This window comes from Myotis nattereri (assembly GCF_964212035.1).
Source record: "Myotis nattereri genome assembly, chromosome: 18".
NCBI classification, from domain to species: Eukaryota; Metazoa; Chordata; class Mammalia; order Chiroptera; family Vespertilionidae; genus Myotis; species Myotis nattereri.
In genome coordinates, this window is record NC_138093.1 from 24,507,979 (window position 1) to 24,520,755 (window position 12,777).

The window sequence follows — 12,777 nt, forward strand, 5'->3', positions numbered from 1 at the left end:
ATGATAGACTTATAAAATGCGTATCAGATACTTACAATAGCTAACGTATTCATGGCCTGTTCCTTTCCTGCCTCATTAATCCTCAGAACCCTATGAGGTAGGTTCTGCTATCATCCCATGTTCCAGCTAAGGAAACTGAGGCACCGAGACACTAGGTTACATGACCAAGCCTGCAGCCAGCTCGTCATTGGAGGAGCTAGAATTTCAGCCCAGGTGTTCTGGCTCCAAAGATGATGATCGCTATAGTGTACTCCCCCACATAAGATAAAAACCAAAACAACTTGGTTTTTAGTTTATGGGGCCATTATCCAGGGCTTCTTGAGATAAAGTGGTAATTAAAACAATTGTTTTATATCCCTTCTCCAAATTGTTCTTTCAGAGTATCAGAGCCCATCATATTTATTGGGAAAACATTTTTTTATAGCTTTGGATAGGCCAGTATTCCCATTCTCTGAGTTTCTTTCTTTCTGATGAAAACATAAAACGAGGTCTTTCCTAGCTACTCAAGGAACTGCCCACCCAGGCTGGCTGCCCAAGGAGACCGAGGCTCACTGGCAATCGTTTCTTTTCTCACATTGACTTCGGCCTCCACGTAACAGAGAGGTTCTGGCCAGGGCTCCATTACAAGCCTTGGACTCCATTACAAGCCTTTTGTTCCAAAGACATTGCTACAGAGCATAAAAATAAGTGAGAGACCAGAACACTGAGCTAATCATCTGTATCTCTTGTGTTTCATCAAAACATTCTTTAATCATTGGGAAGCATCCAAACACCCCATCTCCCTCCCTGCTGCACTGACCCCTCCCCGAGCACCAGGGCATTGCAACACAGAGACGCGATCATTTGCGTAAGATAGTTGGGAAAATAAGGAGTGGAAATTAGCGTAGAACTTTATATTTTTGACTCTTTCCTGCTTTTTAAAAAAATCAGTGACCCAACAGAGTCTCACGCAGACAGACCTTCCATCCTCATTCCCCATCACCCGCTCCCGCGCTCTGCTCCAGTCCTCCTGGGCTTCTTGTCGTCGCTCAGATGTGCCAGACTCTTTGGCCGGCGTCTGCTGTTCTCCTTTAGAGTGCTCTCCCCACCCTCTCCTACCCAAACCTCCCTTTCCCTGGCCAACGCCTGTCTGATCTGGGAGGTGGGGTTGAAACAGCACTTTCCCAGGAAGGCTTTCCAATGGACCCTCCCTGCCCTCCTACCCCAGGTGCTTAGTGCCTTTTACTCTGTGGCCATAGGATCTAGCAAGTATCCCATGTATAGTATCTACTCTTAGATGTACTTAATATAACGTTTGATGGTAGAGCCCCTGACTCATTTTGTTGTTTCACTGGGTAGATGGCAATTGCAAAAACGAAACAGTTAAACATAGTGGAGTTGTCCTCATGTCTATACTAAAGGATACCAATGGTGGACTAAGACAGTTTGGGTTGCTTTAATGGAGAAATGGAGTATAAAATAAGAGATCTTGGGAAATGTTATAAACATGTTGGCCTCTAGTCAGGTGTTTCTCGCACAAAGCTTGGGAAGTATTAGTTACCACCTGGCTTGAAGGGAATGATCTATAGCAGTTCCTGAGGATGTTCATTAGGGTGTAGATGTCACTGGAAAACAGCATAGCCCCTGTAAAAATGCTTTCACTCTATTCCTTTATCCTTCTTTACTTTTTTTCCCCATAGCATTCTTTAATCATTTGATATTTTCTTGTTTATTCATTTGTTTATTGTCTATCTTCCCCTCTACTCCTCCACCCCCAGTGTAAGCTCCATGAGAGCAGGGACCTTTATCTATTTTATTCACGTTTATATCCCTAACACTCAGAATATAGCATTCAAAATGTGTGTTTGTTGAATGAATGCAAATAATTATTGAATAAATGAATAGAGATTGCAGATACAAGGTAAGATGCAATTCATTTAGGACACTATTAAATAGAAATAACTCTTGATAATCACTGAGATCCTAACGTGGTTTGCATTCACATTTAATTTTTAAAACAATCTTTTGAGATAGATTAATAATAATAGTCTTTTTTCAACCAGTTTTTGAGTGCATGGCATTGGGAATATAAAAATGATTAATGGATGGTCCCTACTCTTCAGGGACTAGAAGTATGAAGGGAAGCAGAGATCATTTTAATACAGTGTGGTTAGTTCAGACGGAGGGATGCGCACATGTGGTAAAGGAGAAGAAGGAAGGACACCTCTCCCATTGCTGGGAGGGATGATAAGGAAAACTACGGCTAAAAAAGGCGTATAACCTGCTGAACACCGTGTACATAGCACAGCCAGGATTTGAACCTGCATCCTAGACTCTAAGACAAAATGGGTAGGCCATAACCGGTTTGGCTCAGTGGCTAGAGCGTCGGCCTGCGGACTGAAAGGTCCCAGGTTCGATTCCGGTCAAGGGCATGTACCTGGGTTGTGGGCATATCCCCAGTGGGAGATGTGCAGGAGACAGCTGATCGATGTTTCTCTCTCATCGATGTTTCTAGCTCTCAATCTCTCTCCCTTCCTCTCTGTAAAAAATCAATAAACTATATTAAAAAAATTTAAGACAAAGGGTAGATGAACTGTAGCTGCTAGAGGGTATTTTGGAGTGAGAGCTTTCCATGGGCTACCATGTAGTTCAGTTTTAGGTTTTCCACCAGATTTTTTAAGTTAAGTTTTATTCAGAACAGGTTGCAAAACATTTTAACTGTGGATCCCATCTAGAATAGCTAAATTATCTAATAAAAAAGCAGAACTGACATGCTGTCTTCAAGCTCATCTGGACAAGGATTTCAGGTGAAGGTCTGGCAACTATGTGTATCAGAGACCAGAAGGCCCCCAGCTACCTCTCCTCTCAGCATCCTGTTTCTTCGCCTCCTGCCCGAGCCCAGCCACATTTTCTGTTCTGTTCGCCTTGTCAGTGGTCTCCGTTAGCCACCTGCACTGGCCAGTCCTCCTCTGGCCGGGGATCAGCAACACTGGACACTGTTGACTGTTCACTTTGCTCCAAACATTTTCTCCTCTTGCCTTTTTGGACACTTCCCTCTCCTCGGTTTCCTCCTACCTCTCTTCTCCTAGGTCTCCTTTGACCACTTCTGATTCTCAGCCTGGGGCTTTCTTGTCAATTTTATAGTCTCCCCTCAGGTGAGTAGACCCCGTCTTTAGGATTCAAAGCCTCTCTGTTACAGCTGCAAAATCTGTATCTTCAGCCCTGACCTTGCTGCCCTGAGCACCGGCTGGCTATCTATTTACCATCTCCATGTGGGTGCTGGCTGAAAGCCCTCCATATGCTCCTCCTCCTCCATTCTTCATCTGTCTCTACTCTCACGAGCCCTGCATGCACCACATCGAATGGCAGCCTCCCTGGTGAATATGGAGTATTTGTTCTGAGGCCCTTTCTCTGTAGGATCCTCATGGTTTGGTGACCTGAATCATAGTTCTCAGCTACTGGCATCCTTCTCCAAACAGCTCTTTCTAGTAAAGTTAGAAATTATATTAGGTTCCGGTAACTACTCCCTCCATCCACCCCTGAAGACCAGGTTATGGAGCCCATCAACCCCATGGTTCCTGTCCCAGGTGCCACACTCTCCTGTGGTTTCCCTATACGCTGCCCATACCTCGGTAGATAGTATCTTTACTAAATGCTCTTCAGGTCTTGCTAATTTGAATCTGCTGATTCTTTTCTTCTGTGGTCTTGGTTCAGATGGCCAAAGGAATCTCAAATTTAAGCAAATCCACGCTAAGTCTTTGATTTCTTCTTCTTCCTATCTCAACCCTGTTCCCTCCCCAATCTTGGTCATCTCAGTAAAAATACTACCTCCCACCTCGTTGCTCAGGCTAAAATCCTAGGCATATTCTTGATTCCCAGACGCAGTCAGCCAGCAAGTGTTACTGGTTCTACCTAAATCTAACCATGTTTCACTTCTTCTGCCGCCGCCACCCTGGTCCACATCACTGTCATCTCTCCCTGCTTCACAGAGTCATGAGTTTAGTGTGGTAGGAAGAGCCCTGAATTGTAGCTCCGTCTCTCTCACTACCTATCAGCTGTTTGGTTGTGGGCAAGTAATTTAACCTCTCTCTCTGATCCCTTAGCTATGATAGAAGTGGGTGGCAAATGATCTCCAGATTCCCTTCTAAGATGCTCAGTTTCTGTGCTAGTTGATGCTGCTCAAAGATTAGCCTTTTGCTTTTTAAGAGAATGATCCTACTCACCCTGTTGTATAGGAGGTTTATGGTATCAAGAGTCACTTTTCATTTCTCTTAATATCATCAACAAAGCAAACATATGAATGTGCCAGCCCTTGGGAATGGAGAGGTTAATAAACCCTGAGCCCGGCTCACCTACAAAGCACGTTCAGTGTATGATTTCAGGTAATCCTCAGGACAGTTGAGCTGAAGTAGGCAAACCAGGTGCTACACTCTGGTGAGGAACTGGAGAGGTGCCCATGGTCACGGTGCCAGGACCGCAGCCCAGGTCCTCTGCTCTCCTAGGCCGGTGCCACGTCCACTGCACCATGTTGCCTCCCAGTCAGTGGTTACACTCGGCTGTTTGTCACCAGGGTAATTTGTAAATAGACTCTTCATAACCAGTAGCACCGGGAACACCTAAGGCCTTTCTTTCTTAACATCCGATTGTGTCGTGCGCAGGTAAGAGATGTGAGCTCTGCGATGATGGCTACTTTGGAGACCCTCAGGGGACACACGGCCCCGTGAGGCTTTGCCGGCTGTGCCAGTGCAACGCCAACATCGATCCCAACGCCGTTGGAAATTGCAATCGCCTGACGGGAGAATGCCTGAAGTGCATCTACAACACCGCCGGCTTCTACTGTGACCGGTGCAAAGACGGCTTTTTTGGAAATCCGCTGGCTCCCAATCCGGCAGACAAATGCAAAGGTGATCAGCCATCGGCCAGATGCTGTCCCAATTGTATTCATTTTGAGAGCTCGCTGTATGGTCGGTCTCTTTAAATATTTATAGTTGTTTGGTCTGAAGCTGCACCGCTCAATAGAAATAGCTACGCATCACTTATGTAACTTCATTTTTCTAGTAGAGACATCCAAATAAAGAGAAACAGGTGCAATTAATTTTAGTAATAAGTTTATGTAACCTAATATAGCTAACATATGTTATCATTTCAACAAGTAACCAGTAATAATACACTATGGAGATGTATGCTTTTCCCCCACACCAAGTCTTCGGAATCCAGTGTGTATTCCACATTTCCAGCATCTCAGTTCAGAGCAGCTATATTTCAAGTGCTCGACGGCCACAGGTGGCCGGTGGCTCCTGCACTGGACAATACACACCTAAAGAGCCTATTTGTAAAGTTTGCATTTTTGTGTTTCTCTTGGGTGAGTTGCCTCTCTCTTTTGCCGTCTCTTTCTCTTCCCGCCTTAGCCTGCGATTGCAACCCCTACGGGACCTCGCGGCAGCAGAGCGGCTGCAGCCCCGTGACCGGCCAGTGCGACTGTCTGCCCCACGTCACCGGCCGGGACTGTGGAGCTTGCGAACCTGGATTCTACAACCTGCACAGCGGGCAGGGCTGCCAGAGGTGAGGCATCAGGGGCCTTTGGTAGAAGTGATCTTCGCTCTTTTCATCAGAAGAGATGAATGTTCACGAGTTGTCGTGGGCTTGACTTTGTTCAGGAGTTACTCGAGTGCCTGATGCGGGAGGCAGTACTGGAGAGCTGTAATGAAGCTAATGGGGGAAAGGCGGGGTGCTGCAGCCCTGGCTGGGGCAGCCTCACCTGAGCAGCATTTTAAAAATACACAAATGACAAGGTCCTTTCGGAGATGTTTAGACTCAGACCTGCAGAGTGGCAGTTGGGGAATTCTTGTTTTCAAAACTCCTGGTCGGGGCCTAGGAGGCGCCAGGTCGGAGAGCCACCGGCAGTGGGTTTAGTGGTGGAATAACAGTGGTTGTGTGCTGGCTTAGGAAATGAGGTTCCAAATAGAACTCCTGAAAATTACCTGAACCTCAGGGGCTCAGTAGTCCTGTTTTTTGTTACAAATTATATCAGTTTTATGCTGAAAGGGGGAAAAAAGAAGTTTGCTTCAAGTCTGTTCTGTGTGTTGTTGTTTTTTTTCCACCTGAGAAATGTCCTGTATTCATTTCAGGTGTGACTGCCATGCTTTGGGTTCCACTAACGGCCAGTGTGACATCCGCACCGGCCAGTGCGAGTGCCAGCCGGGCATCACCGGTCAGCACTGCGAGCGCTGCGAGGTCAACCACTTTGGCTTTGGACCCGAAGGCTGCAAACGTAAGGGGCGTCGATGGCATAGAACTCTCAGTCTCCCCTAATCCTAGCTGGGGCCGTACGTCCAGAAAGAACTCGGACAGCCCCCGTCTCCCCGACGCTCACAGCCAGGGCCGTCCCTAAATCATCATCGATGCTTTATTCCGTGAATATTATCCTTTTCTCAAACTCTGGGGGTTGAGAGCCTCTCTGGTTTCTTTGCAGCCACCGTCTTTATGTCTTCTTTTATCATGTTCCTGATCCTTCTGCCGGTCTTCTATTTTTCCAAAGAAAAGTCTCCCTGTGGTTACCGAGTGTCCCACTGTGCCCAGTAAAACATGTCACTGATCACATTCTTAGTGCAGATGATGAAACGGAGAGGGAGTCTGCTCAGAACATGTTTGTTGACTTGCTGGCTGCAGTTGCTTCCCACCCTTGGGGCGCTTTTGGTGCAGTTACATGTAAACAGCTGCTGCTCCCTGGCATAAACACTTGCCTGGAATTAGGCCTCAGAGCAGTGTGGGTTTTGCTTGCCGAATTCCTTCATTTCTCCTGTGGAACGTAGCATAAGTCATTGACTTTCTGCTCAGAGAACAAAGTGAGTAAACAGACCAGCAAATAATATAATATAAGCATTAGCATTTGGGTTTTCTAGCTCCTTAGTGAGAAAAATATTAAACAGCGGGGAGATGACTTCTCCAAGTGCACGGAAAGGGCCCTGATCAGTTTAATAGACTAATTTCTGTAATTATTAAATGACATGAAACGTGTCGCCCTCCAAAGGATGTACATTTTACTTTAAAATTTATCGTTGACACAAAAATGTCTGTATTCTCAACTAAGCAGACTTCACCATTTAAATCCTAAGTCAGCCTGTTTAAAAAAAAAAGTCGACTTGTCATGATACTACAATCAGTTTATTGGTAGCCTGTGTTCAGAGAAAATGCACTCTTCCTTCTTTTCCTTATTCTGTCCTTTTTTTGCCTTTATTCTGCAGCCTGTGACTGCCACCCTGAGGGGTCTCTTTCACTCCAGTGCAAAGACGATGGTCGCTGTGAATGCAGAGAAGGCTTTGTGGGAAATCGCTGTGACCAATGTGAAGAGAATTATTTCTACAATCGGTCTTGGCCTGGCTGCCAGGAATGTCCAGCATGTTACCGGCTGGTGAAGGATAAGGTGAGCTGCCAGCAGTGCACTCATTCATTCATTCATTCATTCATTCACAGTGCAGATGTTGAATGGCCTATCCCTGTGCATTGAGCTCTAGAGAAAAAATGGTGGACAAGGTAGACACAGTGCCTGCTCTCAAAGACTCAGGCTCCCGTTGGGAGATAAATTATTAACATTAAATAAAGAAATCTTAACTGAGATAAGTGCCCAAAAGAATTGGGGCCAAAAAACAAAACAAAACAAAACAAAACTGGGGGAGCTACTTTATCCAAGGCCTCTCGAAGGAAACTCACTTCAGGTGAGATCTTAAGGATACCAAGGAGCAAGCAAGTGGAGGGTAGGCTGATCCAGGCAGAGGGAACACGGGTACCAAAGCCTCAACACTGGGAGGTGCCTGGAACCCGCCAAATGAAGAGGGAGCAGTTTGGGATCAGACTGGAGAGGTAGGTAGATTCAGTTGATGTTGCACGTGTTGACCGGGGTAAGGAATTTAGACTGTATACCAGATCAAATGGGAATGTACCGAAGAGTTTTAAGCTAGGAAAGCCGACTCATCTTCTAAGACCGCTCTGACTGCTACATGAAGAAGGATGGCAAAGGGGAAGCCTAGATTGAACTGGGTAAACATGTATGTTTGTGGGGTAGGTCAGTAGAGCGGGCAAGCATGGGGAAAGAAAAGGGTCAGGATGGATGTCAGATATTTTGCTTAAGGTAGCTGGAGGCATTATTTATTGAGATGACTCAGAACAGATTTAAGAGGAAAAAATCAAGAGTATAATTTTGGATGTTAAGTTGAGATACCTATTGGAGAGCCAAGTGGAGATATCAGGAAGGTAATCTAAAGGGCAAGGGAGAGGTGGAACTGGAGAATCCTCAGCCCATAGTGTTTAAAGTCAAAGGAGTGAAGTACAGCCTAGGAATAGAGTCGATAGCATTGTACTATATGGTGCCAAGTGGGTACTGGCAATATCGGGGGACTGTACACCTGAAACTAATACAAAATAATATTGAGTGTAAACTGTAAGTGAAAAATAAAACTTGTGTTTATTAATTAAATACAAATAAAAAGTCAATGGCATGGGCATGTGTGGAGTGTCTGGACCTACTTGTTATAGAGTGCCCTCTGAGTTGCATTCCTGCAGGAAGTACAGTTGAGTTCTTCTGGAATACCTGTATGTCCTACCTTTTCCTCTTCTCCCTTCATTATATTTAGGTTGCTGATCACCGAGTGAAACTTCAGGAATTAGAGACTCTGATGGCAAACCTTGGCACTGGGGGTGAGGCGGTGCCGGATCAAGCCTTCGAGGATCGACTGAAGGAAGCAGAGAGGGAGGTGATGGACCTCCTGCGTGAGGCTCAGGATGTCAAAGGTACGCAGGACCCAACAGGGGGTAACTTCCGTGAGGCAAGCCAGTCTCAATTCAAGGTGAATCTGTATGGTTTTATAAAATTCTTTCTCTGTTTTTAAACTACTTGTAGTCTTACAAGAACCTGTCACCTTAATGGTTTAAGTACACATAAAAAATTCTCCAAACACGTCAAGAAGGATTAGACGTTAAAATTCTGTTTTATAAATTTTTTTCATTACAAAGTGTTCTAAATAGTTTCTTTAAAAAGCATTAAAGGTGTGCATTATTTTAAGTAGAAAATTGTAGCATTGATTTTCTATCATCCTAGTGAGTTAAGAGTTTATGTTAGGCACAGCTTTATTATTTTCTTAGAAAGGACTCTTGTGAGGAAAAGTTATGAGCGTCAGGTGTTGGCTAAACAGATACTGAATGTATAACACTTAGTATTTACAAAAGCAAAGATTGGAAATTAGTGTCTACTTAGGAAATTTTCTGTTTAATTAGCAAGCATATGTGCTAGTATATATAAAAGTATGTATTTTACATATTATGTGCATCTTTAATATCATTCCCAATTTGGTAGACCAGTTCTATGTACATCATCTGATGAGACTGGTGACAGGCAGAAAAGGGGTTGACTTAAGATTAAGAAAACAGTTGAATAGATACTTTGTTGACTTTACAAGAAACAGTTTTTGAAACTTTGAAAGTAAAAGATGTAAAAAAAAAAAAGATGTTATTTAAAATAATTTACTTGCTTTTTAAGTCACTTTAGATGTTTACTTCTTCCTATGAATTAGCTCTTTCCTACATTTGGACCAGTTCTTTTCTACACGTGTTGAGTGCCTGTAGTATCCCAAGCATTGTGCTCAACAACAATAATGAAAAGATGAGTAAGGTGCTCACCATCCGGCTGAGGTCACTCTGCTTTGGGGCTCTCCATCTCTGAGATGCCCGGTTCACAGGCACTCACAGTAAATGCGCGTCAACATTATCCCACTTGGGACCGCCATGGTGGACTTCCCTGTTGGGTGTATGAATTTGTTTCCACGTGGCGTTAGAGAAGTCTTAGAGTTCAGGTCAACAAAAACTTCACAGATTGCTTATTCCTTGTTGTCACTATCTCTAATATCTAGAATTTTGACTCGATAAAAATTATTGGTGTAGAGAAGGAAGTAATTGGATGCATCTGCTTTTGGCTGGGTCAATTGTATACGAGAATCCAGAATCTGTTCTGTGAGGTAAATGTTTAAGAAAAAGAAAACGAGATGTCAAGAGCTTATGTCCACGTGAGGTGTTTTTTGGTTGTTGTGGTTGTAACATTTTAAGTCGTGGCCGCACACTGAGACGGGGGATATAGTGATGAGTGAGAAAGAGGACCTCAGAGTCAGTGGGACAGACAGACACTGTGACGAATGTCACTGGGCACAGGACTGGCTCTGCCGGTGGGGAAACTCGTCAGAAAGCTGCTGTGTTTGGACGAGTAAGGATCACGAGTGCCTCGGATCCCAGGTGAGGTGACGTGCCCCCCCGACCCGTCCAGTAATCCATGCACCTTCTTCCGCAACGCCATGGCAGATGTGGACCAGAATTTGATGGATCGCCTCCAGAGAGTGAATAACTCCTTATCCAGCCAAATTAGCCGTTTACAGAATATCCGGAATACCATTGAAGAGACTGGAAACTTGGCTGAGCAAGCGCGTGCCCGGGTGGAAAGCACAGAGCAGTTGATTGAAATTGCGTCCAGGGAACTTGAGAAAGCAAAGGCTGCTGCTGCCAACGTGGTGAGTGGTGGTGCTGCTCTGAGGTGGGGGGGGGGGGGGGGGCATCCCTTGGTAATTTGGGGCAGGTCTGCTACAGTCAGTGGAGTGTTCACTCCTTCAGCTAACGTGACTCCTGTGTCTTTATATTTGTCTCTGAACATGGAGCAAGGGAGCCACGTTGCTCATAGTAGTCATGAAACAGTTACCAGGAACTGGATCAGAACCAAAGCTACATCTGGGTCCTTTCTCTAGCTTTGTTCTTTTTTACGGCTCCAGGCAATCGTCGTTTCTTTTATCCTTTCCTGAAACTAGAAGTAATTACTACAGTCAAGGAGGCTGCTATTGAAGATCTCTGAAATTAGGAAGAGGCATTCTCTTTGCTAAATGACACTAATAACAATTTAGTTTTGCCTGGCCAGTATGGCTCAGTGGTTGAGCATGGACCCGTGAACCAGGAGGTCATGGTTCAATTCCTGGTCAAGGGCACATGGCCAGGTTGCTGGCTCTATCCCCAGTAGGCAGGTGTGCAGGAGGCAGCTGATCAAATGATTCTCTCTCATTGATGTCTCTCTCTCTCTCTCTCTCTCTCTCTCTCTCTCTCTCTCTCTCTCTCTCTCTTTCTCTCTCTCTTCCTCTCTCAGAAATCCATGAAAACACATTTTTTAAAAATTTAGTTTTGACACTTGCTTTATTAAAATTAAATAATTCAGTCCTTTTAAGTCAGTGCTTTGTTTATTTCTTCTTCAGTCAATCACTCAGCCAGAGTCCACTGGGGACCCGAACAACATGACCCTTTTGGCGGAAGAGGCGCGGAGGCTTGCGGAACGGTAATGGCCAGACCCCTGTTCCATGGTGAAGTTGTGGCTTTTCTTATGGTGTGGGCATGTGCCCGCATCCTGCACTCGCAAGCTCTTTCCACATCACCCTCCCTCGCAACTTTGGCTCTCTTTTGTGGAATGTTATCGGCTACATGTACTCTTTTCTTCCTTTTCTTTGAAATTAGAATATTTACTTTGGATATTAGAGTATGATGGCTTGAAGGGAAATTATGTTTGCACATCTGAAAAAAATAACATTTTTAGATGTTTAATTTCAAAAGCTTAAAGTTAAGAGATTACTAAGAAGCGCAGCAGAATTTAGTTATTTTTAACAAAAATGTTTAATTTTCAAGCTTCAGGAAAAACCATTTACTAAGCCATAGTACATTTGAAAATCAGCCAAAGAAAACAGACCATTTCATTCCTGAATTTTTTTTTTTTAAATTAAGTGTAATGTAATTTCTTAAGAAGACTTTAAATTGTAGAGGGCATCAAGTTAAAAAAATTTTTTTTTAAATAAAATTGCTGGAATGTATGCTCAGTAGGGCAGGCATTTTTGTGTTTTATATACTGCTGAAGTCCCCAAAGCCTAAAACAATGTGTGGCATACAGTAAGCACTCAATAAATGTTTGTTGAATGCATTGCAGAACAGCTGTCGACCTCAGGGCGGCTTAAGTAAGCCTGAGGTTGGAATTTTATCCTCAGTGTCCAGAGCAGTTACATTGGCATTTTGCTGAAACATGTGCTCTCTTTCTGTTACTTGTGAATGTGAATGTGTGAGCTGTGTCCTTTAGTTCATAGAGCATTCCTGGTCTCATAGCTGGATTTTCTGATTAAAAGAAGACAGCTGAAAACAGTATGGAAAGCTCCCAAGAACATCAAGTCTTGGAGATCAGTTAATTCCAGTGTACTTCATACATGAATTTTGAAGGAAAGTTTATCATACCAAAATGAATGGCTACATACTGCAGTGGGACATTGCAGTACAATACGAAGTTTTAGAGCTGAAGAAAAATACCTTAGCGGTTCCCATCTAAAATGCATTTATTTGGCTGGGGAGCCTGTCGATGTGTTCCTTGCCATTTGGTGTTGAGTTGCTTTTCTTGGCCAGTAAGGGGGTTGCATGTACGAAATCTGAATAGTCAAAGCTATTTCAAGACTGTAGTAAATGAACCAAAGTAGGTCTGGCATTAGTGTTTATGAGTAGATACAGACGTTCTTGCTAGCAGACATGGTTTTATATATGAATCACTCTTAAGTAATTGTAGGTAAGTTTTTGAAGAAATATAAACATTTGTTCCTATACATTTTATATCATTAATTTTCTTGGAAAATGTCATTTTCTCAGATTACAGAATGCTACTTGTAAACTCAGGCCCACTAAAATGATTACAAATTTCCAAATGTATAAGACATTCTAGTATTTGTAGATGCATATATACATTATTAT

At 43.8% G+C, this 12,777-nt stretch overlaps 1 protein-coding gene across 1 annotated transcript in view; it reads left to right on the plus strand.

Moving 5' to 3' along the window:
• LAMC1 (laminin subunit gamma 1) overlaps window positions 1–12,777 on the plus strand; it is a gene marked incomplete at its 5' end in the record, with an annotated part of 103,689 nt that overhangs the window by 79,912 nt on the left and 11,000 nt on the right. The window contains 7 exons of the mRNA XM_081112748.1: window positions 4,638–4,883; window positions 5,388–5,541; window positions 6,108–6,250; window positions 7,224–7,402; window positions 8,610–8,766; window positions 10,324–10,529; window positions 11,256–11,335. Of these exons, the coding sequence (XP_080968874.1) occupies window positions 4,638–4,883; window positions 5,388–5,541; window positions 6,108–6,250; window positions 7,224–7,402; window positions 8,610–8,766; window positions 10,324–10,529; window positions 11,256–11,335 (1,165 nt within the window). The remainder of the gene's footprint in view (window positions 1–4,637; window positions 4,884–5,387; window positions 5,542–6,107; window positions 6,251–7,223; window positions 7,403–8,609; window positions 8,767–10,323; window positions 10,530–11,255; window positions 11,336–12,777) is intronic.